The 23,807-nt window shown below is 40.9% G+C and overlaps 1 protein-coding gene across 1 annotated transcript in view; it reads left to right on the top strand.

The window, feature by feature from the left end:
• HDAC9 (histone deacetylase 9) overlaps window positions 1-23,807 on the top strand; it is a 581,709-nt gene that overhangs the window by 431,209 nt on the left and 126,693 nt on the right. The window contains exons 8-9 of the mRNA XM_063452394.1: window positions 3,660-3,794; window positions 9,682-9,797. Coding sequence (XP_063308464.1) covers window positions 3,660-3,794; window positions 9,682-9,797 — 251 coding nt within the window. The remainder of the gene's footprint in view (window positions 1-3,659; window positions 3,795-9,681; window positions 9,798-23,807) is intronic.

The raw sequence follows: 23,807 nt of genomic DNA, 5'->3' as shown, positions 1-23,807 counted from the left end.
CCTTTAATTCTACATACACCTTACCATTTAAGTGTGGTTAGGAGATACATTAAGAGTTTAAACACAAAACGTGCAATATACCATTTTTCAGTAAATTAGTAAGTTGCTGTGAGCACTCTTCATATACCATTGGGGTTATTTGCTAAACTGGGAGTCCTGGCAAGGGAAATGTTAGGTGAAAATAACTGCAACTGGAAAAATTCTCCATCTAAGCCAAATATCCGGTGTGGGTATTGTGGTTTAAACTATGCAATTCCCTTTTCAATTCTCCACAATCTCTAGTGTAGTGAATAATAACCCCAGATGTATTAAAATGGTATAAATGAACTCTATTTTGATTCCAGCATACTTGCACACGCCAGCAGCTCTATGTACACAGCTGTACTGCGTGTAATTAGCATAGTCCAGATGCAAGTTAAAAAAAATCAATAAATTGATCAAAAAAAAATCTTGATTTCTATTGACTTTGAAGAAGGTTGCCAGACTCGCCACCTGTAACCGTGCATTCCTTAAGTAATTGTATCGAAACATTACAATAATTGCACTGCCATTAAATTACTAATACTATGACAAATTCCTCTTCTGTTTCAATCTGTGTGCACTGTACGGAAACCCACTATTAAACAATTGTTGGAGATTTTTCCAGAATTTAATATATTTTTTTTTTTAAAGTTGATTTTATGCTCTAATTTTTTTAATACTCTATACTAGTATGCATACAAGAGTAACAAAAATGCTTCATTCTTGTAATCAAATCTGTATTTTTTGTAATTGATTTTGCTTAAGGCTTTCCCAGGCTTTCTCTAATAGTACACAGTGGCTATATTAAATTTAGATACTTGGTATTAAAGGGACACACCAGACATACTCATTACCATTATTCAGTATTGACATGCAGACATATTGTTTCATATGCATTCCAATACTGGAATGCTAGTAATGATGTGTGTGTGTGTGTGTGTGTCTATCTATCTATATATATATATATATATATATATATATATATATATATATATATATATATATATATATATATATATATATATATATATATATATATATATATAATTACTAGCACACAAACCAGTATATACCATGAATATGAATATATATATATATATATATATTTTAATATTGTTACCCCACCTCTGTCTCTCATGTCAGAGATTAGTGAGCATTTTAGTGCTTGTTTTCTACTGAGTGCCCCCACATTGGGTTTCACTTACTTCCAGAGAAGTATGCTTTATACGTGTTCTTAATTTAAAGGACACTATGGCACATATATAGGAAGGTAGTAGTGGGACTAAGCTCTGTTATCTGTGCTTTCACTCACACAAGCTTGCACAGAAAAGGAGGGTTGCAGCCCACAACTAGCAGCCTATTACTCAATGCATCACTGTCTACAGCCGTCAATTTGAATTGATCATTTCAGACGTGTTGGCTCAGCAGACGTGTTGGCTTTATAGGGCTCAGCAGAGATTTCACATAGAACGGGTGTATTGCTCATCTCTCAGGCATGAGAAATGTTAAATGGGATTTATCATTTATGTGACATTAATCCAGCATAGGAGGGAACATTTTTAAACAGCCCTCTGTTAAAAATAAAAATGTTTGTTTCTTGCCTGTACTGCATTGTATGCTAGCATTATTATTATTATTATTATGATTATTATTTTATTTATATAACGCCATCAGATTCCGTAGCACTGTACAATGGGATACACTGAAACCACAAGAGCAGCTACTGCTTCAACAATTTTATAAAAGCATTATTGCCTTTGCTACAGATACAATATAAGCATCTGCCTATTCTGATCAGCATGATATAAAGCTTAGAAAAATGCACTAAACAAATGCTATGACTTGAGTTACTCTTGTCTTCTATTCTTAATTTTAAAAAAGGGATTTTTTTCCCCCCCTTCTTTTTCGTATTGTTTGCTTGATAACTTTATATGTGGTTTATTCTCCTGTGTATGTACGATATCCATGCTATGTCACTGCACATCAAAAATAAAGAATTACAAAAAAAATGCACTAATGGCCGCAATATTCTGCGATATTGTTTTTCAAACCTGCAGTACCACATGCTGCCACCAGGTTGTTTAAAACAATCATGTCGATTGATATATGGTTTCTACGGTGCTTTCCTTGGTTTTATAGAACTCCCTTCAACAACCATGTTGGAGTGTTAGAGATTAGTTTACTTGCTGCAACAAGATTTTATTAAACCATGTTCCTGTGAAGGAACTTGCCTCTGCCACAGAGTATTCATTATGTTAGTTTTTGTATTCTGTGTTACAAATAAACATGTTTATTTATTTTATAGGGTGGAGTTGGTGCATGAAGGGAGGGGGAATCCAGAGACCTCTGTGCCTGTATATATCTATGATCTAATTCAAACCTTTAAAATCCAGTGTCCTTCTTCTGTCTACTGTCCACACACGTACTGCTAACTCACACTTCCAGAACGTCTCACAAGGAGCTCTGTTCTTATGGAACAGTCTGCCTCCACAGTCAGACTCTCCCCTACTCTTCAATCCTTTAAGTAGTCTCTACAAACTCAGCTCTTGAGAATAGCCTATGGACTCCCAGGGTAACTGTCATCACTCTTAAAACTGTATTAATGGATCCACTCTCTACTTCACTCTCACCTTCCAATTCTGCTACTTTTCCACCCTGTCACTTGGTTCCTATACCCCACACTGCCCTTCCTAGACTGTTTGAGCAGGGTCTTCGTCAATCTGTCGTTCGTGTTAAAATATGTTGTCTCTATAGAATTGCCAATATTAATAATAAACTCAGACTTTCACCTATACTATATACACAGACAGGCAAGGCGTATAGAGATGTATCACAAACGAATCTCTCCCTCAGTCATAAGAAGTGGGGCATGTCAAAATCCTGGAAAATTCCTACAAGTTATGGATTGCTTACATGTCTTACATGGGGAAATTATCACACATACCAACTGGAGATGACATTCTCTTTTAATGATCTCAATACTATGGAGGCATAGAGGTTACCCTGGACCAGTGACCTGTCACAGAAAGAAATCAGCATTTAAAATCACAACTGGAAGAAGGGAAAAGGAATTTACTCAGTGGCTTCCTCATGTAATAGTTACGTAGGGCCGGATTCTCTAAGCAGAGTTGGGTTTACTGTACTTACTGAATAACAGTTCCTCCACTGAAATCAATGGAGAAATTGAACTCATAATATATAGACATCTCGGAGGCTGTTGTAATTCCTGTGCTTCCATCCTGGATTTTCCTCTTTCGCGTGCCTGGATTACCATGCTCATGGATTGACCTCCGAGCAAATCAATATAACACCTACATAAATAAGAAAGATAGCAGAGATTAGAAAGCACAAAGCTGAATGTGGAAAATATCTGTAAACAAGATAGGAAATAAATAAAATAACCTTTCGGGATGGCAGCTGCTTAGGCAAGTTACATTCCATATCCCTCTCATGATCTAATACATGTAATAAATTGACCTGCATCATGGCAAGCATAATAAAGCGTTTTGCAGATGTTCTTTCAGGCTGTTGGAATGATAGATGTTATATCGTTGTGGAATGTATATTGAGTTTCTTTTGCTTAAGGTATCCAAGGAGATAGCCAGGTCGACTGATTTATCTTTTTACCTTCTTTCTAGCCTCCGAGCCCAACCTGAAAGTTCGCTCCCGTTTAAAACAAAAAGTGGCGGAACGAAGAAGCAGCCCTTTACTAAGAAGGAAAGAAGGAAATGTACCCTGTAGCACCTACAAGAAGAGAATATTTGAAATGCCAGGTAAATAATTTAAGAATGAGTGAAGAATCAGGAACAACATGAAGGCCTGAAAGATACTTCGTGTTAGATTGATCTCATTATTATGTAAGAGAATACTGGGTGCAATTATCATGTATGTGAATTAGCCTTTCCTCCTTAATATTGGCAAATGATGACATAAAAGCATGACAAGTATAGGGTGTTATTGTTCTATAACGTAAAGATGTTTCTATGCTTTCTGTTAATAGTTAGAGTTTTACTTGTGTTTTTTTTTTATAACTCTCACAATTACGACATTTCTAATGCACAATGGCATTCCAGAACGAGCCGTGCTGTGCTGGTGGTGTGTTAAAAATATACGTCCAGGGACTGTGAAATTAAACGACGTGCTCAGTTTCAGTTACTTGTAATAAACAACACCATTGACATGTCAGTTACTAAAATTATCATATAACCCAGTGAAATCATGGAATCATGGAAAGTACAGTGGACAAATATCTACAGTCACAAGGATTGATGTCACTGCACTAGACTTGAGTTGATATGTTTTATATATATATATATATATATATAATCGTTTATTTATATTGTAAATTGGTTTGAGCAGGGCAGTGTTCACCTTTTGTACCATCAGTTGGTTATATTTTAGCATACCTCCCAACATTTCAAATGAACAAAGAGGGTTACTTTAATTTTAAGGGTGTGACTGGGGGTGTGGCCAGGGGCCAGGTAGGTCTGAGAACTTTTGTTACTTAATGATAACAGTTTATGTAGCTAAAATGTAATTTAGAAGAAGAACAATGGATCTTATTTGCACAGACTGATTTCTAAAAACATTTCTTGCAGTTTAAAGACATTACTGTGAGTATTTTTGCTGTTAAACACTCAGACACACTAACAATATCAAGCTCCTAGAAGAGAGGGACATTGGGATGGAAAACGGGACAGAGGGATTTGGGCCCAAAATAGGGACTGTCTCTACTAATAGGGGCACTTGGGTGGTATGCCACTGTATCATCCGAAAGTTCTGCAGAGCATGTTGGCGCTATACAACTGCTGCTACTAAAAAAATTATAAAACTTTTGTGGTTTACTAAAATTACAATTTCCTAAAAATCTTAATATGAAAGGTGGATTCTAAAAAGAGATGAGGGTTATTCAGTAAAATTAGAATCCTAGGTGAATTCACAGTGAATTTCAATGTTAAGGTCAAAGTAGCCTGACTGGAAAATCTAAATCCGCGATGCTTTCAGCTACCTTTGCTTTATATTTGAAAATCGTTTAGAATTTTCTTTGAATTCTTCTGAATAACCCTGTTAGAATATAGTGCAGAATACTTGTTATGCTAACAATATATTCCAAATTGGTTTTTTTTTGTTTTTTTTTATATTATAGTTAGGTTCAGTTATCCTGAGCTGCTTATGTATAGAAATTGATCTCTATGTTCAAAGTACATTTAATATTTCATATCCACTTCACTGTTTGAAATAGTTATTGAACCATTTGTTTTCTGTTTTACTTTGTTTATTTGTTGAATAACCAAGTGCATATTGTTTTTCCCTGCAAACATTACAAATGAGTGCGCAGTGAAGGAGTAGATGATTGACTTTGTGCTAAGATGCATGACTTTGAATTGTGAGAACTCAATGTGACAGACCGTTTCCTTTTTCAATATAACCTTTGGCATGAAACTTTCTGATTACTCACAAAGGAGACATCGATGAATAGTTAACACCAATTTAGTTTTTTGTTACCATAATAAACCATTTTGAATAAATCCTTTTATCACACTGTGTCAAGATGGAATTGTTTTGTGGCAGTGGGAGAACATTTAATATTCGAACTATAGTTTTCTGGTAATGTAAGAAATCGCTTGCACATACGCGGAGTTCTAAATTCGGAAACTCTAAGCAGTCTTGAGTACCTTGCTAATAATTAAATAAAATCTACATTGTCTGTGTATTTGTGATGCGGCCATGATCAAGGGAAACTATAGTAAAAACAAAGTGTTTTCCTGGCACTATAGCTCTCAGTAGTGCCCCTATCCGTCGCCTCCCTCCCATCTGTTATTTACCTAAGTCCAGCTCTGATGTCCCTCGGCGCTGGTTAGGGCTCCACCTCCGATATCAGCTGGTGGGGGAGACCTAATGCGCAATAATGGCTGCGCTCGCATTAGTGTTTACCCCATAGGAAAGCAGGTATAACGGTTTTCTATGGAGTTTTACATGACACTGGGTGTACGCATGCATCGCCTAACGGAAGTCTCTCTAGTGGCTGTCTGGTAGACATCCATTAGAGGTGGATTTAACCCTCAAAGGTAAATATTGCAGTTTATTAAAATTTGCAATAATTACCTTTGTATGGTTAAGGAACCTGGGACTAGGCACCCCGATCACTTTAATGAGCTGAAGTGGCCTGGGTGCCTATAGTGTCACTTTAAGCTACAAAGCTAAAAAAGCCTTTTTGTTAAAAAAAAAAAAGAGAGAATTGTTGGGAAATTAAAGAGAATTAAAAGTGAATTTCAAATTTAGGGCCAAAGTCGATGGACTGGAAGCACAGTTAACTTTTTCCAGTTAGGCTACTTTGGCCCTAAATTTGGAATTCCACTTAGAAATCCTCACTTTGATAACCCTGAATGATAGTTAGATAATGCCATCTTTTGGATAACAAAATGCATTTATTAATAATGAAATGCAGGTTAAAATATTCCATGTGCATTATGTATTAAATACTTTAAAAAGTCTAAAGCTTTCAAACGTCTAAATATGGAATATTGACTGTAGCAAGTCCTTCTAAAATATATACCGTATATACTTGAGTATAAGCCGAGTTTTTCAGCACATTTTTTGTGCAGAAAAACGCCAACTCGGCTTATACTCGAGTCACTGTCTGTATTATGGCAATTTACATTGCCATAATACAGACTGGGGGCTGGCAGCGAGCGCTTACCTCTCCTGCAGCTCCTGTCAGCTCCCTCCTTCTCCGCGCCGGTCCGTTCAGCACCTCTGTCAGCTCCCACTGTAAGTCTCGCGAGAGCCGCGGGGTCATAGTGCGGCTCTCGCGAGACTTACAGTGGAGCTGACAGAGGTGCTGACCGGACCGGCGCGGAGGAGAAGGGAGCTGACAGGAGCTGCAGGAGAGGTAAATGCTCTCTGCCAGCCCCCCTCCACTGAACGGTCGGCTTATACTCGAGTATATACGGTAGTTATTATATAAGATGTGTGACAAGTGGATAGTTTTATATGAGTCACAAATGAGCACATTTGAAAATATTTGTTTCTGAATGCACAGGTTTGTGTAATAACCTTTTATGGATGCAGACTTTTCCATGTTCATTGTGTTCTGCATACATAACTCATCACCACCATCAATCACCCTTTCTTAAAGCTCAGCTTTGAACAATTTGTAGAGGAGATTTTTTTTGCTTCCATTGAAGATACACCAGTGTAATATGACTTTCAGTTTAGGTTTCTAATGAAATATTTATCCTACGTGAGACAGTGAGACTAGATTTTCTTAGCTTCCCAGGAGTTATAGGTTTGAGAGTCCTCCTGAGTCTCGCCATGTCCCTCGTACACTCTGGTATCATGCTTTACCTGGACACATGTAAAAATTGATTAACGTGATTGTAAAGTCTTATGTACAAATGTATGTTGCAACCTTTAATGGACCAGTGGTAATCTATGCCTTCATAGCAATCTTGTCTTTAAATATCTTGCTCCAATATGGAATATCCCTTGTGTTTAACCACATCAAAGATGTATGGATCTGGTGATGCAGTATAATCAGGCCATATCATGCTGACAATTACAATTATTTATTTACAACTTAAAATGCTGTACAATAGGAAAAAATATAAACATTTAATTCTAACAAAACATGTTTGCCTTACTGGAACAGCAGCTGCAGAAAACCCTACCCAAACAAGCTCACAATCTACAGACTTCTTTAGGGACCAAACTCTGATGTCTACTATAAATATTATTGGACTTTAAGGTGTTAAAGGGTTACTCCAACCAAAAACCATTGTTTCCATTCGTGAGGTGGTCTGCTTTACAATTTTTTTTATTTATTTTTTAAATCTCTTACTACTGTTCCATAAAGGAGTCCAAGTTCTCCCTGCAGCACAATCTTCCTTGCCTGATGTCTCCCTTCTGCTAGAGGGGTTGGTTTGGCAGTGAGGACAGACTAAGAGAAGAACAGGTGTGGCACGGAGTGGGGGGGCCATGCTGCCTCTGGCTATCTTGTGCAGTATGCTCTGGCATGAGACTCCAATTTTGTTCAGAGTTGACATTAGCCAGCCTGGAGCCAGTCCATACTCCCATATACACACACTATTATGCATATACATTCAATGTTACACATCTACACACTCAAACACTCACAGATACACACAGACTGGTACACATGTTCATAGATACACAAACCCTGTTACACATATGCACACAGATTACACATGTACATATTCAAACACTCCAGGCTAATAATAATAAGTGGCAAAGTTTTGACCCAGGGCTTTTATTGAGGCCCACTTGGAGCTCTAGCCCAAGTCATGCCCTCCCCCTCTCCCCCACCTCCAGCAGCTAAAGGGTTCATCTCTGTTTGTGCAGCAGTACAGATAGCTACATGCACACTTCAGGGGTCAAATCACTGAAGTGGTCATCATACTCTGAATAGCCCTATAATTAATGATTATGCCATGCACGTGGGGAGTGGTGTATTTTGGATCTCTGCTGCCCTAGGCATGACTGAACACGGGCACCCCCTAATTTAAATTTGCCCCACCCCTTCCTGTCAATGCCACATCTCTTCCTGTTAAAGACTAACACACACTTTGACAGACACACACTCTCAGATGCACTGACATACACACAGTGTGTGTGTCTGGCAGATTGTGTCAAATCACTATCACTGACAAACACGCACACACTCATTGACATACACACACAATGACGCAGACACACCCACACTCACTGTCCCACCTACACCCACTCACAGACACACACACTGACAGGCATACACAATCACACAGACACACACACTCACACACTGACAGACACACACAGTCACTCAGACAGACAGGCTTACTCACAGACACACACTGACAGACAGACATATACACACACACACACTCTCACTCACATACACAATCACTCAGACACACACAATCACTCAGACACACACACTGACAGCCAGTCACACACACACACACACACACACTGACAACCTGTCACACACACACACACACTGACAGCCAGCCCAACACCCACAGATTATTTTTACATTTTAATTTAAATCCACCCAGCCTCCCTACCTTTGGGAGAGCTGGGTAGATTTTTTACCTGGGGTCCAGTGGGGCTGCTCTTCGGACTGTTTGGGTAGGGAGGGAGGCAGGCGTGCAGGCATTAACAAACCAATATAAATGTATTTTTCAGTTTGGTTTCCATTTCTTTGTATGTCTTGTTTTGAGTCACTATTATTAACCATGCCAAGTTATACTTCAAACTTGCAAATGTGAAATGTAAATTAATATTAATAAGTCTGATTTTTCTGGGCAAGGCGTTTTATATAAATAATCACCTTTCTCTTCACCCTTCACTTTGCAGTGTTTCATTGTTTCTCTTCTATTCATTACGGCCCTCATAAAATAGCATGAAAAGAAAGAATATTCAATAATTCATCAATTTTTTACTTTCTTTTTTTAACAGGATTTTTTTTTGTTTACACTAATCATCAGATCATCCCTCTTCTATTGTGTCGCTACCTGTAATCCTAACTAAAACCCATAAATTCTTCATATCGCCAAATAAGGGATCTTCATAAAAATATTAAGTAGATATAACTGTACAATGATCCCTATATGTTTATTTGCTAATTATAGGCATTACTTTTTTTTTAATGTTTTTTAGAGTCGTCGGTGAGCAGCAGTTCTCCAGTATCTGGACCAAGCTCACCAAACACTGTATCAGTTGTCATGAATGTTGAAAAGGAAACCTCTGTCTTGTCTTCAAACTCACTCACTGAGGTAAGAAAGTTGAATGTGATCTCCCATGTGCTATGATAAGGTAGGATTTGGATCTCAAGTGCCCCAAGACCCTGGTACCTTCCGGATAAAAAGTCATGTGGTCAGCTCTGCGGATTATAGAGATGTGTATTTCAGCACTGTATATCTGGCTAAATCCATAGAATAGGAGTCACTTACTGAGATTGAAGCATTATAAACTACTGTATTGATTTTGGGTATTTGTTTTAAAATTCTAATTAATTAAATGATTAAACTGACTGGTATGCAAATTACATTGTGGCAGCCCAGTCTCCAAATATAAATCCATCAGAACTGGTATAGCATTACAGTTTAGATACTGAGGTTTGTTGACTAAACTCTGAATTGTAGCCATTGTCACTTCCACGATGGATGATTAATCCCGTGCTCCTCATAGAAGAGAATTGGGGGTGAGATGCACATGCACAGCATGTCAAATGCTTCTAATAAGGCTTAATTTGGTCACGTGACTTGGTTGTTCCAAAGGAACCCTCTCTAGACTCAAGCAACTAGCGCCTCTAGCGACAAACACTAGATTTGTGTCTAACCCTGAAATGTAAACCATGCCCTTTCTAAAAATGTTTTACAATGCAGGGTTAAAACTACAGGGCCGCTACACTCAGACCACATCATTGTGGTGGAATAGTCTGGGTACATTTAGTGCCCCTTTATCTTTCCAACTTGAATATCTCCTTTTTGGGGGTTGTTGTGATTACCAACTTTTGTAGTCATTAATTCCCCCATAGGGATTAACAGTTTAAAGATAGTTGAACTAATGCCGGTTAAATTTAAAATGACCGACTGAACCGGAACCAAATGAAATTAAAATGCTTTTCGTGCACATCTCTATTGCTGAATAAATCAATCTGTAGCTTTGGTGTAGGGTTACATTTGTATTTATTTAAAAATAATAAATTGTGAATTAAGTGAGCCGTAACAAGGCATGATATAACACCAGATTTGTTCAGTTTTCTTTAAAGTATTGTGGAATCTACAACCATTTAAAAAAATGTGTGTGCATTTGTATGAATATGTATTTGTATATTCATGTAAAAGTGCGTATAATAAATTGAAAAAGTAAAACTGCTAGAGTAAGCTATTTTTTAGGTCACCAACAGGACATCCACTCCAGAAGCCGCAGACACCCTTCTACTTCCAGTCTTTCCATTCATAATAAATTAATTGTTTTGTGAACTGTGACCCTGGGGGCAGGTGTTTGACCCTTGCCCACTGATTAGCTGCCTCCCTGTGGACCCTGGAAGAGCAAATAATGCTAGTCTGATGGTTAACATGTGGCAATACCTTGTAATGCTTTGTACTAAAAATCATCAAATTGCACTGAGAGAAAAGAGTCTTCATTAGTCTACAATTAGCAAGACAATAATGAAATGCTCTGTGATAGAGATTCAACAGTTTATGACACGGTAATCCTATTGTGAGCTGATCTTTCTGTATTCGAAACTATTACTAGTAGCACTTTTGTAATCAAAAATAGTTTTATCCTTTGATTTATCCGATTTCAGTCTCATAGGAAGTTGGAGCTTGTGGTTTTAAGATTTCCATTAGTTTGGGTGAAAATTCATTATAGTTTTACTGCCAACGAGATGTTAAATATCTTTCAGCTTCATGCGAGGAGGAGCCAATAGTTGTGTCTGAATCATGGAACAACTTTGTGTTAGTGGTTTGGATAAGTAAAGAGTAATTTGGAAGCAGATATGAAGTAGATCTGTGCTGATATCAACTGCATATCCACTAGAATTCTGAAGCCACGTAAAATGATTAAACTAGAAAATACAGACCCACCCAAAGTCATTCATTCCCACCTAGCAGAATAGTTTAAATCAGATGGTCTCTTTATAACTGGAGATAAGAGCATAGAAATAAGACATTTTCAACAAAAGTTAAAACATTTCTACTACAATAAATTTGCTGATTCTCATGGAGAGTAAAATACTAGTGAAAAATTAAGTCTGTTATAAGAACGAATAACACATGGAGGAATTGAGACATTGAAAATGTTTGGGCCTATTGGGATGTTGGAGTGGATGGTAGACATTGAGCCTTTGGTGAAGGGGTGACACTGAAGAAACAGAGTTGCAAATTCAGAAAATGAAAAAAGGGGTTCAGTCATTGTGGGAATATTCGAGACTGTGAGGATGTCATTGAGACGATTAAAGGGACACTCTAAGCACCAAAACAACTTTAGCTTAATGCAGCTGTTTTGGTGTACAGATTTTGACCCTGCAGTCGTGCTGCTCAAATTATTGCCAATTAGAAATTGTATAATGTTTGTTTCTGTATACGCAGCCCTGGCCACACCTTACCTTGCTTTGACTCACACAGTCAACATTAAAAAAATTTTTCATTTTCAATCAGATTTGACAGCACAGTGTCTACTCTAGAAGTACTTATCTCCTGCTGCTCTGTTAATTGCACTTTAATCATGCACACCAGGCTCCTGCAGGCTCCAGCGGGTAATTAACATGCAGGAGATACAGAATTCTACATTAAACACACTTTTTTGGAAATTTACTAATTAGATATCTCTTTACAGGAAGTGTGTAGGGAAGCTCTGTTAGTCATAGCCAGTGGAGACGTGGCTAGGGCTGTACAAACAAATTCATTTGACTCCAAAATGGCAGAGAATTAAACAGTAAGACTGCAGTGGTATAATATAAAAACCAAAAACACTTAGTTATGTTGTTTTGTTTCTTAGAGTACCCCATGGAGGGGGTGGACAGACATTGAAAGGAATGTAAGACTTGCAGATTTTACAGTGAATATGAGGAATTTGATATCACTTATATATACTGTTGAGCAGTTCATGGTTGTGATCAGCCATTGAGTGAAATTAATTTATATCAATTAATCAAAGGAATTGTCTTGATTCATGAACTCGTACAGCATATAAATTCACATATTGCCAGAAAATCCTTTCATAAATTTGGTGACAGCATACAGAAATGATGTGCATTCTGCAAGAAATAAATGTTTAAATTAATAATAAAAGGAAAATGACAGTATGAGGAAATCAGGGGTGCAAACTTCCCAGAGGAGTAGATTCTGTTATAACAGCTAATTAGTGATACATTCCTACAGTCCTTGAATATGGAACACCTTCTAAATGTAGAAGTTTAAATGAATATTTGTTCGGAACGTTCTTCTGTTCTTTAAACGAGTCATAATGTCCATGAGTACCATTTGAAGAGTTATTTTTATGCACATAAGGTACACTCATCTTTGTTGGACTAAAGTTGACATTTCCTGGCTTAATACTTTTTTAATACTATTTTTACAGATCCTTCTATTTTCTGTTCAGAAATATTTATATATACTTACCCACCCACGCATAATTTGAAGAATACGAATTTTTATTCTTTTAATGTGCTTTTTTTTTTCTTCATAACATTCTTTATTGTGTGAGTAATTTGAAACTGGCATTGATGATAAGTGAGGACTTCCACGGATGGCATGAGAACTAGGATAACAAGATGTTAAAACAGTACCGACTCCGAGTGCTGTGCAGTTAAAATAGCAGCAAGTAAGAGCAGATACATCAAAAAAGTTGCAGGGTGATCAATAGAACAGAAATGTAACATTAAATGTATTTCGTAAATGTGTGATTTTATGAAAGGCAAGAGGACAAATCCCAGAAAACCTAAGGGAAAAAGAAATGTAAATATAGATTTAGTTTACATTTGTAGTTTCAGAAGAGAAAAAAAAAATATTAAACCATATAAAATTTACCATTATTGAATTCCACATTAAAAGTGTTGGTGCTAAACTTATCTTTACCACATACGCTGAACTCCCACAGTAAATCCTTCAGGGTCAGGAGTATCTGTGACTTTAGCTTCCAGTATCTGACTAGGAAATAGATTGCAAGCAGTGCAGGGGTCAGCTTATATATGGTATGTATTTTTTATTTTTTTTTAAATGTTTAAATGCCTTTAAAACTTAGGGGATAATATCTAAAAGTGGGCAGTTGTAAGACTGAAAACTAAAAAAAAGGCTACTCACTCCCTTGTTACTCTGTACTTATACTAGATTATTAAATGTATAAGCACTGCGGAATTAGTCGGCGCTATATAAATACCAATAATAATAATAATTTACAATTTTATGTGGTCTAGAGGAACTACTAGAGCTAATGTTTTACTTTAAACATAACACCTTTTCGCAAATATATGTATACATGTTTTAAGGCTACATGCACTTTAAACAGCTTAATAATAATAATAGTGATCTAATTGTTTAAAAATAGCACCTTAAATAGGTTAATTCATATAATAAATTGTTGCATTACTTGAATAATGTACAGAAGCAATAACGTATTAATATATATGTCCATTGCATATGCAACTGAACATTTAGAGAAAAAAAAAAATGTATGCTAAGAATATCAGATTACATTCTTATTTTTCATCTACAGATTTCTGGTCATTGACAGAGTTTTCAGTTCCATCTGTTTTATAATCTGTATTCTGATTGGCTCCCTGGTGTGTTCCCCTCATAAAAATAAAATGTCAAATGGTTTGAATAGTTATTGTATGCAACCTTTCAATAAAGTACAAAACATGCTGTAGTAACATGCAGAATGTGAACTGCACTGTGTTATTTCATATTAAATTCATTTTTAATAAGAGATTACTGGCCTTTTAATAGATTTAGCAAAAATCGAAATTGCCATATTCATAATTTTTTTTATAGAAAAATAATACAGTCATAGTAAAACCTTACTGGAATCTACAAAATCAAACTTAAACTATTCATTTTATTTTATTGAAAATAGCAAAACGATTCCTGGGAAAACTGAGCTTGGGGAAGCAGGGAAAGGGGATTTCATATTTCACATGGACCAACGCATATAATCTCTTGTTAATTATGTTCCTCTGTTTTAATATATTTTTATTTTAAACATATAACAAGTGTAAATATATATATTTTTTTTCTCAATACAAGTTTGAGGATGTTTCCCACATCTTGATCATACGTGAAAAAAATCACAACACCATTAAGGCTTGTGAATCTTATTTTTTTATTTTTTATTTTTTTTGCATCCTGATTAAAATGATTTGCCAACCAAGACTAATAAAAAGGTTAATGGTTACCATCCATCCTACTGGGGAGGTTGTTTAATGACATATAACAATGAATGACTATTTTCTCTATGTACTATAAATACAGTCATTTAACACCCTTTACTACTGTGCAACAATTTTGTGTTTATCATTCCACCCTTGGGTACACACAAATGTCAGAGAGAAATTACTCATCCCTCCTCATCTGGCAATCCCTCACTTTGGACCAGGTTATGAGCTGCATCCAAAAACAAGACTCTACCAAGAAGGTTCTATTTTTGCATAACATCCTGTATTTTTTTTGTGTAGCTCGGCTGTCCACTGACAGTAGTGCATTAGCACAATTTATTTTCCTAAGTTAATTGATATCCCAGGTTTATCCATTACGAAACCTATAGCCTTTCCAACCTCTCCATGCTTGACAAGTTGTTATATTTACATAGCCAGAGTCCTCTGTGTGCAGTATCTTACTTGGTGGTGGTCTATTATCACAGACCCAGATGCTTTTTGTTTGCGAAGTAAGCAGTCCTTGTTGTCCCACTGTTACAGAGAGTATTCTTTTTCAACCATGTGATTCCCATGGGGGGAATATCATGCCAAAGCTCCTAATTTTAATGAAGCTTATGTGTCTGTTATTATGTAGCAGTGTTGAACGGAGAAGGGGGTTGGAAGAAGCAAAAGAAAAAAAAAAGGAAAGTGTAATTCAAGGAAGATTGTTTTAGACCACATGTTGAAAACATGTATTTTATGACCAATGCAGAAAGACTGTGTCGTTTAGGGGAAGTGTCAAGTGATTCGAATGGACTAGATGATGAAATGGTGAAGAAAGACTGGAGACTTGGTTAATTTGGATGGTTTTAATACCATTTATGAAATTAAAATATTTTGTGATCAATTGATGTTTTACAATTTCCTACTTATTGACATTACGGAAACATAATTTTTCATAGGATAGTATGCTAGAGACCCCCTCCCCCCCCCAATTTTTTTTTTTTAAATGACTACATATTTGATGTCACTTTAAGTATGTTGGTGTCTGGCTCTTTTTAACATCTTTAGTGGTTATTACAACTCTATCAATGATAACATCTCTATTATGGAAGTGAAATCCCAGCACTGTTACAATTGTTTCTCTGCCGTTCTGTTTCACGTTTTAAAATGAATTGTACATTGTATTACAACATTAAGAACAAAATAGACCAGCTGTGACTATAGCCAAATTGGAGAATGTTTACAAATCAGCATTTTATTTTTGCTTAAAGTTTGCGATTTGGGTTTCATTTCACTACACTTGTGTTTTATAAATGACGCCTTGTATGATTTAACGGTGCAGTTCCATTTGTAATAAAGTGCTTGTCATTGGATTCCAGCTGGTTTGTCATGGTAGCACTATTTATTAAAGGGTCACTATAGACACCCAGAACACTTCAGCTCATTGAAGTGGTCTGGGTGCAGTGTCCCTGTCCCAATAGTCCCACAATGTAAAACATTGCAGTTTTTAGTTTTTGAGAAACAACAATGTTTACAATGCAGTACTAAGACTGACTCTAGTGATTCTAGTGGACTCTGAGTCTCTTAAATAACGCTAGACATCCTTACACTTTGCATGTGGACATCCAGTGTCAGTGAAACCCGCAAAGGAAAACATTAATCTAATGCTTTCCTATCGGAAGTCCTAATGCTTGTGCGGCACTCGCCACGCATGCGCATTAGGTCCCCCCATCGGATGACGTCAGAGGAGGCGTAGTGCCGACCCAGCGTAGAGGGAAATCTGTGCTTGAATTGGATGAGTAAATAAAGGGTTTTTAACCCTTTATGTGCCGGGGGCACAAGGCTGGGGCAACCAGAAGGCAACTTTTGTATTCCTAACACTATAGATTCCCTTTAACAGAATTCAGCGAAGTTCCCCTCTTCACTAAACAAGTTTTTAGTGAATACACATTTTATGCCAAAATAGCATTGGAAACAAAAAAAATCCAGCTCAGCTGTAATGCAAACACAGGCTGTATTTACTAAATGCAGAAAGGCAACTGAATGGCAGCCGAATGCTGTTCAGTTGTCACAATACAGCTGTTTTAACCCATCTGGCTATTCATAAAAAACAAATATAGTTATTTCAACAGAATTTGCACTTCCATTCGGTTGCAGTTCAGTTGTTTATTGAAATTGGTCAAATCCCCACATTAGGGATTTGGCCATTCACAAAAAATAATTGAAACCTAATTTCCTTCATTTGGTAGTTTCACTTGCCATGTTGCAGATCAGGGGAATTGTATCTAGAATTCTAAGTCATTACACCCAATCTGTCCCTAACCCTAGAATGATACTTTAAGCATATCCTCCAAGCCTTTTCAAGAATTTAGTCGCTATTTGAAAACAGCAGAAATTAATTTCGCTCAATTCGTTCAGCATTATTTATTCAATGAAAACAGAGGACTCTAGAGAAATCTTAACAATTAAACGTGCCAAATCAAAACAAGTCAATTTGCGTTGGCATATGTGGGCCTCACTTTAATATTTTTGGATAAGCTTTTCAAATGACTTCATATTTTTGGGTAAGCTATCAAAATGATTTAATATTTTAATAATATTTTGATACTTTCTGATAAATTGGTGTATTTTTTTTTTCCATTTGATATATTGTTATATTTTAATATTCTGAAACAAAATGTAAATGTTTATCCAAAAATATTCAATAATTTGCTAAGCTTAGCCAAAAATATAAAATGTAGGCCTCGGTGCTTCGTGAATAGAATCCAGTTGTTTCGGTTTAAAATTTGCAATCCCCTTGCCATTTATGCACAAAACTCATTTTAGTGAATTAAAACTCTATATTTGTCATCACTCCCCTCAATTAAGTCACTCCGCTTCACACGTTACAAGTACTGTTATATTAAAAGTGTAATACATTTTATTGTTTTACATAAATGTGTGAAATACATCGGGGATATTAAGTTTGTCTGCAGTCACAATATATTGCTCCAATGTCTGTATTCAGAATTAAAACCAAGACACCACACTGGCCAATGCTCATGATCTGTTATACAAGTTTTAGAGTCTATGACTCAGTGATGGCTAACCTTGATACCATAAATAGTTTCTGGACTACATTTCCCTAGATGCTTGGCTAGCTTTTAGAACCTAAAAGCTAGCCGAGCATCATGGGAAATATAGTCCAGAAACTATTTATGGTGTCAAGGTTAGCCATCACTGGGTGCACAAAAAGTAGATCCCCAAATGTTATAGAACTACAACACCCATGATGCTTTACATTACTTTAGAATACCTTTAGAATGACAAAGCATCATGGAATGTGTAGTTTTAAAACATCTAGGTATCTACCTTTTTTAGGCTCCCCTGGCCTATGTCATGGAATGCTGAAAACCTTGAATTCCTTTGCCATGTGAGCCTTCTCATGTACTTCTGCTGGAAACCAATCCACAGTATCTAGTACCCGCTAACCTTTCTGTAAAGTAGCATGTAAAGCTAGGACCCAGAATGCACATCTTATTGTTTATTATGTATAGCAAAATCCCATTGAAAGAAAGATTGGCAGGGCTTTTCACTAAATGGTGAATTGTATGATATTCTCCAGGGAACTGCATATGTAAAGCCATAATACTGGAACTAGAAGCCATTTGGAAATTGGTTTTGGCACCTTTATTGTTTATTTTTTATTTTGGCTCTTTTTGGTGTCAAACTGGAAATTTCATGGTGAATTCTTGACCGGTGTATAGTCGCCATATGGGCTGGCGGAACCTTGGACAAAAACCCCCCACATACCTAACCCAATAACACACTGACACCTGGTATATGGGAAAATTTGTCCACAGCTTTATTAAATAATTTATAATATATATAACGATAATATTGCTTTAAATAAGTTAACATATAAACATGGGTCATTGCCCCCACCTTCCGCCCCTCTCATCCGTATCCTTCTTTTTAATAGAGGGCAATGACCCCCAACATAACAAATACAAATATGTAACGACATTTTCCAACCTCGCCAACTTGAACCGAACAAGTGCCAACCATAAGTAACCATGGCAGGGGTATACCCGGATACCCCTGCCCCACCAGGTTCTGAGCCACCTCCAGGACTCGAAACCACCATTGACCATAATTCCACTTTTTTCCATGTTCCTCACGTTCCTCATAGGGAGCCTATGTCCTCTCTCTCAGCTCCCTATCCCGCCGCTGTGAAAAAACGGGAAACCCATATCTAAACATAAATATATAGGGAGGGTGGGCGGGACAAACTGAACCGGGTAGGAAATTAGAAGTGAACCTTACAAAATGGCTCCTCCCTTAAATAGCCAAACCCACATATCCCATAACCCACCTGTCCTGTCTGTTCCTCCTGGGCCCGCCTCCTAACCCCTGTCAAGGCCCTGTTCCGCTTAAGCTGCGCTTTGGCTACATGGGGCTACATGACCGGTGTATAGTCGCCATATGGGCTGGCGGAACCTTGGACAAAAACCCCCCACATACCTAACCCAATAACACACTGACACCTGGTATATGGGAAAATTTGTCCACAGCTTTATTAAATAATTTATAATATATATAACGATAATATTGCTTTAAATAAGTTAACATATAAACATGGGTCATTGCCCCCACCTTCCGCCCCTCTCATCCGTATCCTTCTTTTTAATAGAGGGCAATGACCCCCAACATAACAAATACAAATATGTAACGACATTTTCCAACCTCGCCAACTTGAACCGAACAAGTGCCAACCATAAGTAACCATGGCAGGGGTATACCCGGATACCCCTGCCCCACCAGGTTCTGAGCCACCTCCAGGACTCGAAACCACCATTGACCATAATTCCACTTTTTTCCATGTTCCTCACGTTCCTCATAGGGAGCCTATGTCCTCTCTCTCAGCTCCCTATCCCGCCACAAGCTCAGACCTTGACCCCTTAAGCTGTCTGAGCTCCGCCACCCCGAAGAAGGAACGCCCTCCGCATCCCTTCCTGCAGACCCAAGTTCAGCAGGTCGTAACCCACTGCCGAAAGGTGTACACCGTCCGAGCGGTAATACCCATCCAACCCCTCCTCCAGTTCCTGGTGCCTTACCACCACTCCCCCCAGTTTCCTGACAAAACTTGCCATCAGGCTGTTCACCTTACCCCTGCATCTATCAATGGCTACCGGGTCCCGGGCGTAACGCCACCGCTGCCTCGGAACAATCTCCGACCATACCAGCATCACCCCGGGAAGCAGATCAACCAACCGGTTAAGATCCTGCTTCATCCATTTTACCAGCCTCCGCTGCGGGGTGAGGCCCAGGTCATTACCGCCTGCATGTAAAACTAGCATATCCGGCCGCGCCCCGCCTGCGACCATACCAAATATTGCCCTGCAGACGTCCCCCCAGCAGAAGCCCCGATACCCCCACCAGCGCACTACGAGCTGGTCCTCCGGAAAGCCCAGCTGCTGGCCTTGAGCTCGAGCTGCAGCCCTCCGTCCGGCCCAGAAAATGAAGGAATGACCCACGATCCAAGCGACCCGGCCTGGGGAAGAAAGAAAACACAGGATAAAACCACCCGTACCCCCCAGGCCGCCCCAATGTCCCTTAGTGTTCCAACAAACCCAAGCGTACATATGAGCGGAACCTAACAGATTCCCATCTCCCAATCCGCTTGACTACCTCATCCCCCAAACCTAGACGTGTGGCCTCCGTGGCCGCCCCAATACGAAAGGAGTGGGTGCCGTATGTGCCGGCATCCAGTCCCATCCGACCCAGACCCAGACTGAAAACTTTCTGAAATTGGAAGCGAGAGAGCGACGAGCCATCCGCATGGACCAACAGGGACCCGCCAACCGCGGGCCTCTGACCCAAATACTCCGACACCGCAGCTACTGGGCACAATGCCGAGCCCGGCAGGGCCCCCAGCGTAACGTCCCGGCCCTTACCTTCCACATCCGTCTTGGACCTAGCCAAGTGTACCACCAGCTTCCCATCCAGTATACGTACCCCAGACACCTGTAGGCCCCCCGTGGCCGCCCGGGTGTTGCTCACCAACTCCCCGACGCGGAACGCCCCAAAGAAAGCCAAAAGAAATGCCACACGGAATAGCGACACCTCAAATGCATTGAAACAAATGGAGGGCAGCGCCTGAACAAGCCCTCCCAGCACATGCACCGACACCGGGCGCCTAGCGTCGGGGGCCCTCCGAGCCCTCCGATACCCTTTGAGTGCTTGCCGGACAATAAACGCCTTGGTAAGATCCGCTCCACCATGGAGCTTGAACCAGAACGCCATTGCAGCCATATTCCTGTCAATCACCGCCGGGGAGGCGCCCCCCGCCAGTAATTGAAAGGTAAACCACAAGAAGGCATCCAGAGGCGGCTCCCCTCGTACCCCTCGGCCCAGCCCGCCCCAGGAACGTTCCCATGAACTCCAGACCTTACTGTATGCGGCCCATGTGGCCGGTGCCAGCGAAGCCTTCACGAGTCCGCCAAGCAGGACGCTCCTAGCTGCCACATCTCGATCGGGCACGGCTGACCCCTGTCCTGGGCCTCCGGGGCCATCGTTCGAAACCGGGACCACTGAAAACGAGACAGAGCGTCAGCCACCTCGTTCAAGTACCCAGGCACATGGCGCGCACGAAAAACCACATTCAGGGACATGCACAACAAAACAAAGCGCCGCAGCAGAGTTACCACCGGCCTCGATGCTGCAGACTGATTATTAACCGCGTGCACCACGGACATGTTGTCCGAGAAGAAAACCACTTTCCTGTCCCTCAACCGGTCCCCCCACAGCGCCAGCGCCACCACCAGTGGGAACAGCTCCAGAAACGCCAGGTTACGCATGAGGGGGCTCTGCCCCCATGCCTCCGGCCATTTTTCTGCACACCAGCTCCCGCTGAAGTAGGCCCCAAAACCCACGCTACCCGACGCGTCGGTGTACAGCTCCCGCTCAGCTGTCGACACGCCCCCTTGCCGAAAGAACACCGTCCCGTTAAAGTCCCTGAGGAAGGTATCCCACACCCCCAAGTCCGCCCGCATGGACGAAGATACCCGGATGAAATGGTGAGGGGACCTAATCCCCGCGGTAGCCGCCGATAAGCTGCGGCTAAACACCCTACCCATGGGTATCACCCTACAGGCGAAATTGAGCATTCCGACCAATGACTGCAGTCGGCGCAGGGTCACTTTCCGTGCCCGACGCACCTCTGCCACCACGCCGCGCAAACCTTCCAGCTTTGCCAGCGGCAGCCGACATTCCCCCCGCACTGAATCTATCTCCAGACCCAGGAAACTAAGGCACTCAGTCGGGCCCTCAGTTTTATCCGCCGCCAGCGGCACCCCAAAGCAGCCCGCCACCCATTGAATGGTACCTAACAAGTGCTGGCACGCGGGAGATCCGGCCGGCCCCACACACAGGAAATCATCCAGATAGTGCACCACCGCTTTATCTCCCGCTTCCGTCCGCACCACCCACTCGAGAAATGAACTAAACTTCTCAAAGTAAGAGCACGAAATGGAGCACCCCATGGGAAGGCACAAATCCACAAAGTAGCCCCCCTCAAAGAAGCACCCTAACAGGTGGTGACACGCCGGGTGCACCGGAAGCAACCTAAAAGCAGCCTCGATGTCCACCTTGGCCATCAACGCACCACGCCCGGCTCTCTTCACCAGCTCGACCGCCTGGTCAAATGATGCGTAAGAGACCGAGCATAGGTCCCTGTCAATGTCGTCGTTCACCGACTCCCCTTTAGGATAGGAAAGATGGTGAATGAGCCGAAACTTCCCTGTTTCTTTCTTGGGGACCACCCCGAGGGGAGAGACCCGAAGGCCCTCCAGTGGCGGGGCCACAAAAGGCCCCGCCATCCTACCCAACCGCACCTCCTTGTCCAACTTCTCCCGAACCACCTCTGGGAACTCCACCACGGACTTGAGATTATGAGGGCAAGCAGTGCCACCCCTCTCCCGAAACGGAATGACAAACCCTTGCCCAAACCCCGCTCTAAGCAGCTCCGCGTCTGCCCTGTTACCGTAGCGGTTTAGCCAGGGCTCCATCGCGTCTAATTTCACTGGGGTTAGCCCCCGAGGTAGTGGGAGACCCTCCGCCGCCAACCGCGGCAGAGGCTCCCGTCCCCCCGGACTTCCCTTTCTTGAAACAACGTTGGAGCCCATGAGCCCCACCGCAGCCCGAGCACTCGTGCTTGAAGCGGCAGGCTGCGCCCCACTTGCACTGGCCCTCATTAAAGAGCCAGCATAAGCCCTTCTGCGAGGCGGCCGACGAGGAGGACTGACCCTTAGCGCCAGCCGCGTGCTGAAAGGGCTGCGCCTTCTGCGCCATCATGAGCTTCATCCAGAGAGGCAGGTCCATCTGGTCCCACCGCATGCCCGGATTCGCCGCCAGCCGCTGCCGGAACTGCTCATCATACCGCCACCATGCCAATCCGCCATAGGTGCGGTATGCCTCCCATATGCCGTCCAAGTAGCAAAACAGGGACGAGCAGGAGCCCGGCGATTTTTCCCCGATCACGCTGGCTAGGATACAGAATGCCCTTAGCCAGTTACCAAAAGACTTCGGTATCTTGCGATACCTCCGCCGTTTCTCCTCCTCCTCTTTCTTTTCGTCCTTTTTGTCCTCCTCCTTGAGGTCAAGAAAGTCCTCCAAGGGAAGAAGCGAGAAGATCTCGCAAAATTCCCCCTTCCAGATTTTATCTTTCACCTCCTGCTTGAGGTGCACCCCCAGCGGGCCCGCGAAGGACACATACGCATGTTGCCTCGCTGCTTCCGTCACCCCCCCCGTCAACTCCGCCCGTTCGCTTCCCGCCTCGCCCACGCTGGAAGCCGACACAGCTTCCCCGCCCGCAACTGCCGCCGGGGTCCCTAGACCGGGCCCCGCCTCCCCTCCCCCTTGCGTCCACACCTGCCCTACG

Source organism: Pelobates fuscus, chromosome 4, assembly GCF_036172605.1.
Source record: "Pelobates fuscus isolate aPelFus1 chromosome 4, aPelFus1.pri, whole genome shotgun sequence".
NCBI classification, from domain to species: Eukaryota; Metazoa; Chordata; class Amphibia; order Anura; family Pelobatidae; genus Pelobates; species Pelobates fuscus.
The sequence above is the reverse complement of the archived record's forward strand: the minus strand, read 5'-3'. Positions and strand labels throughout refer to the sequence as shown.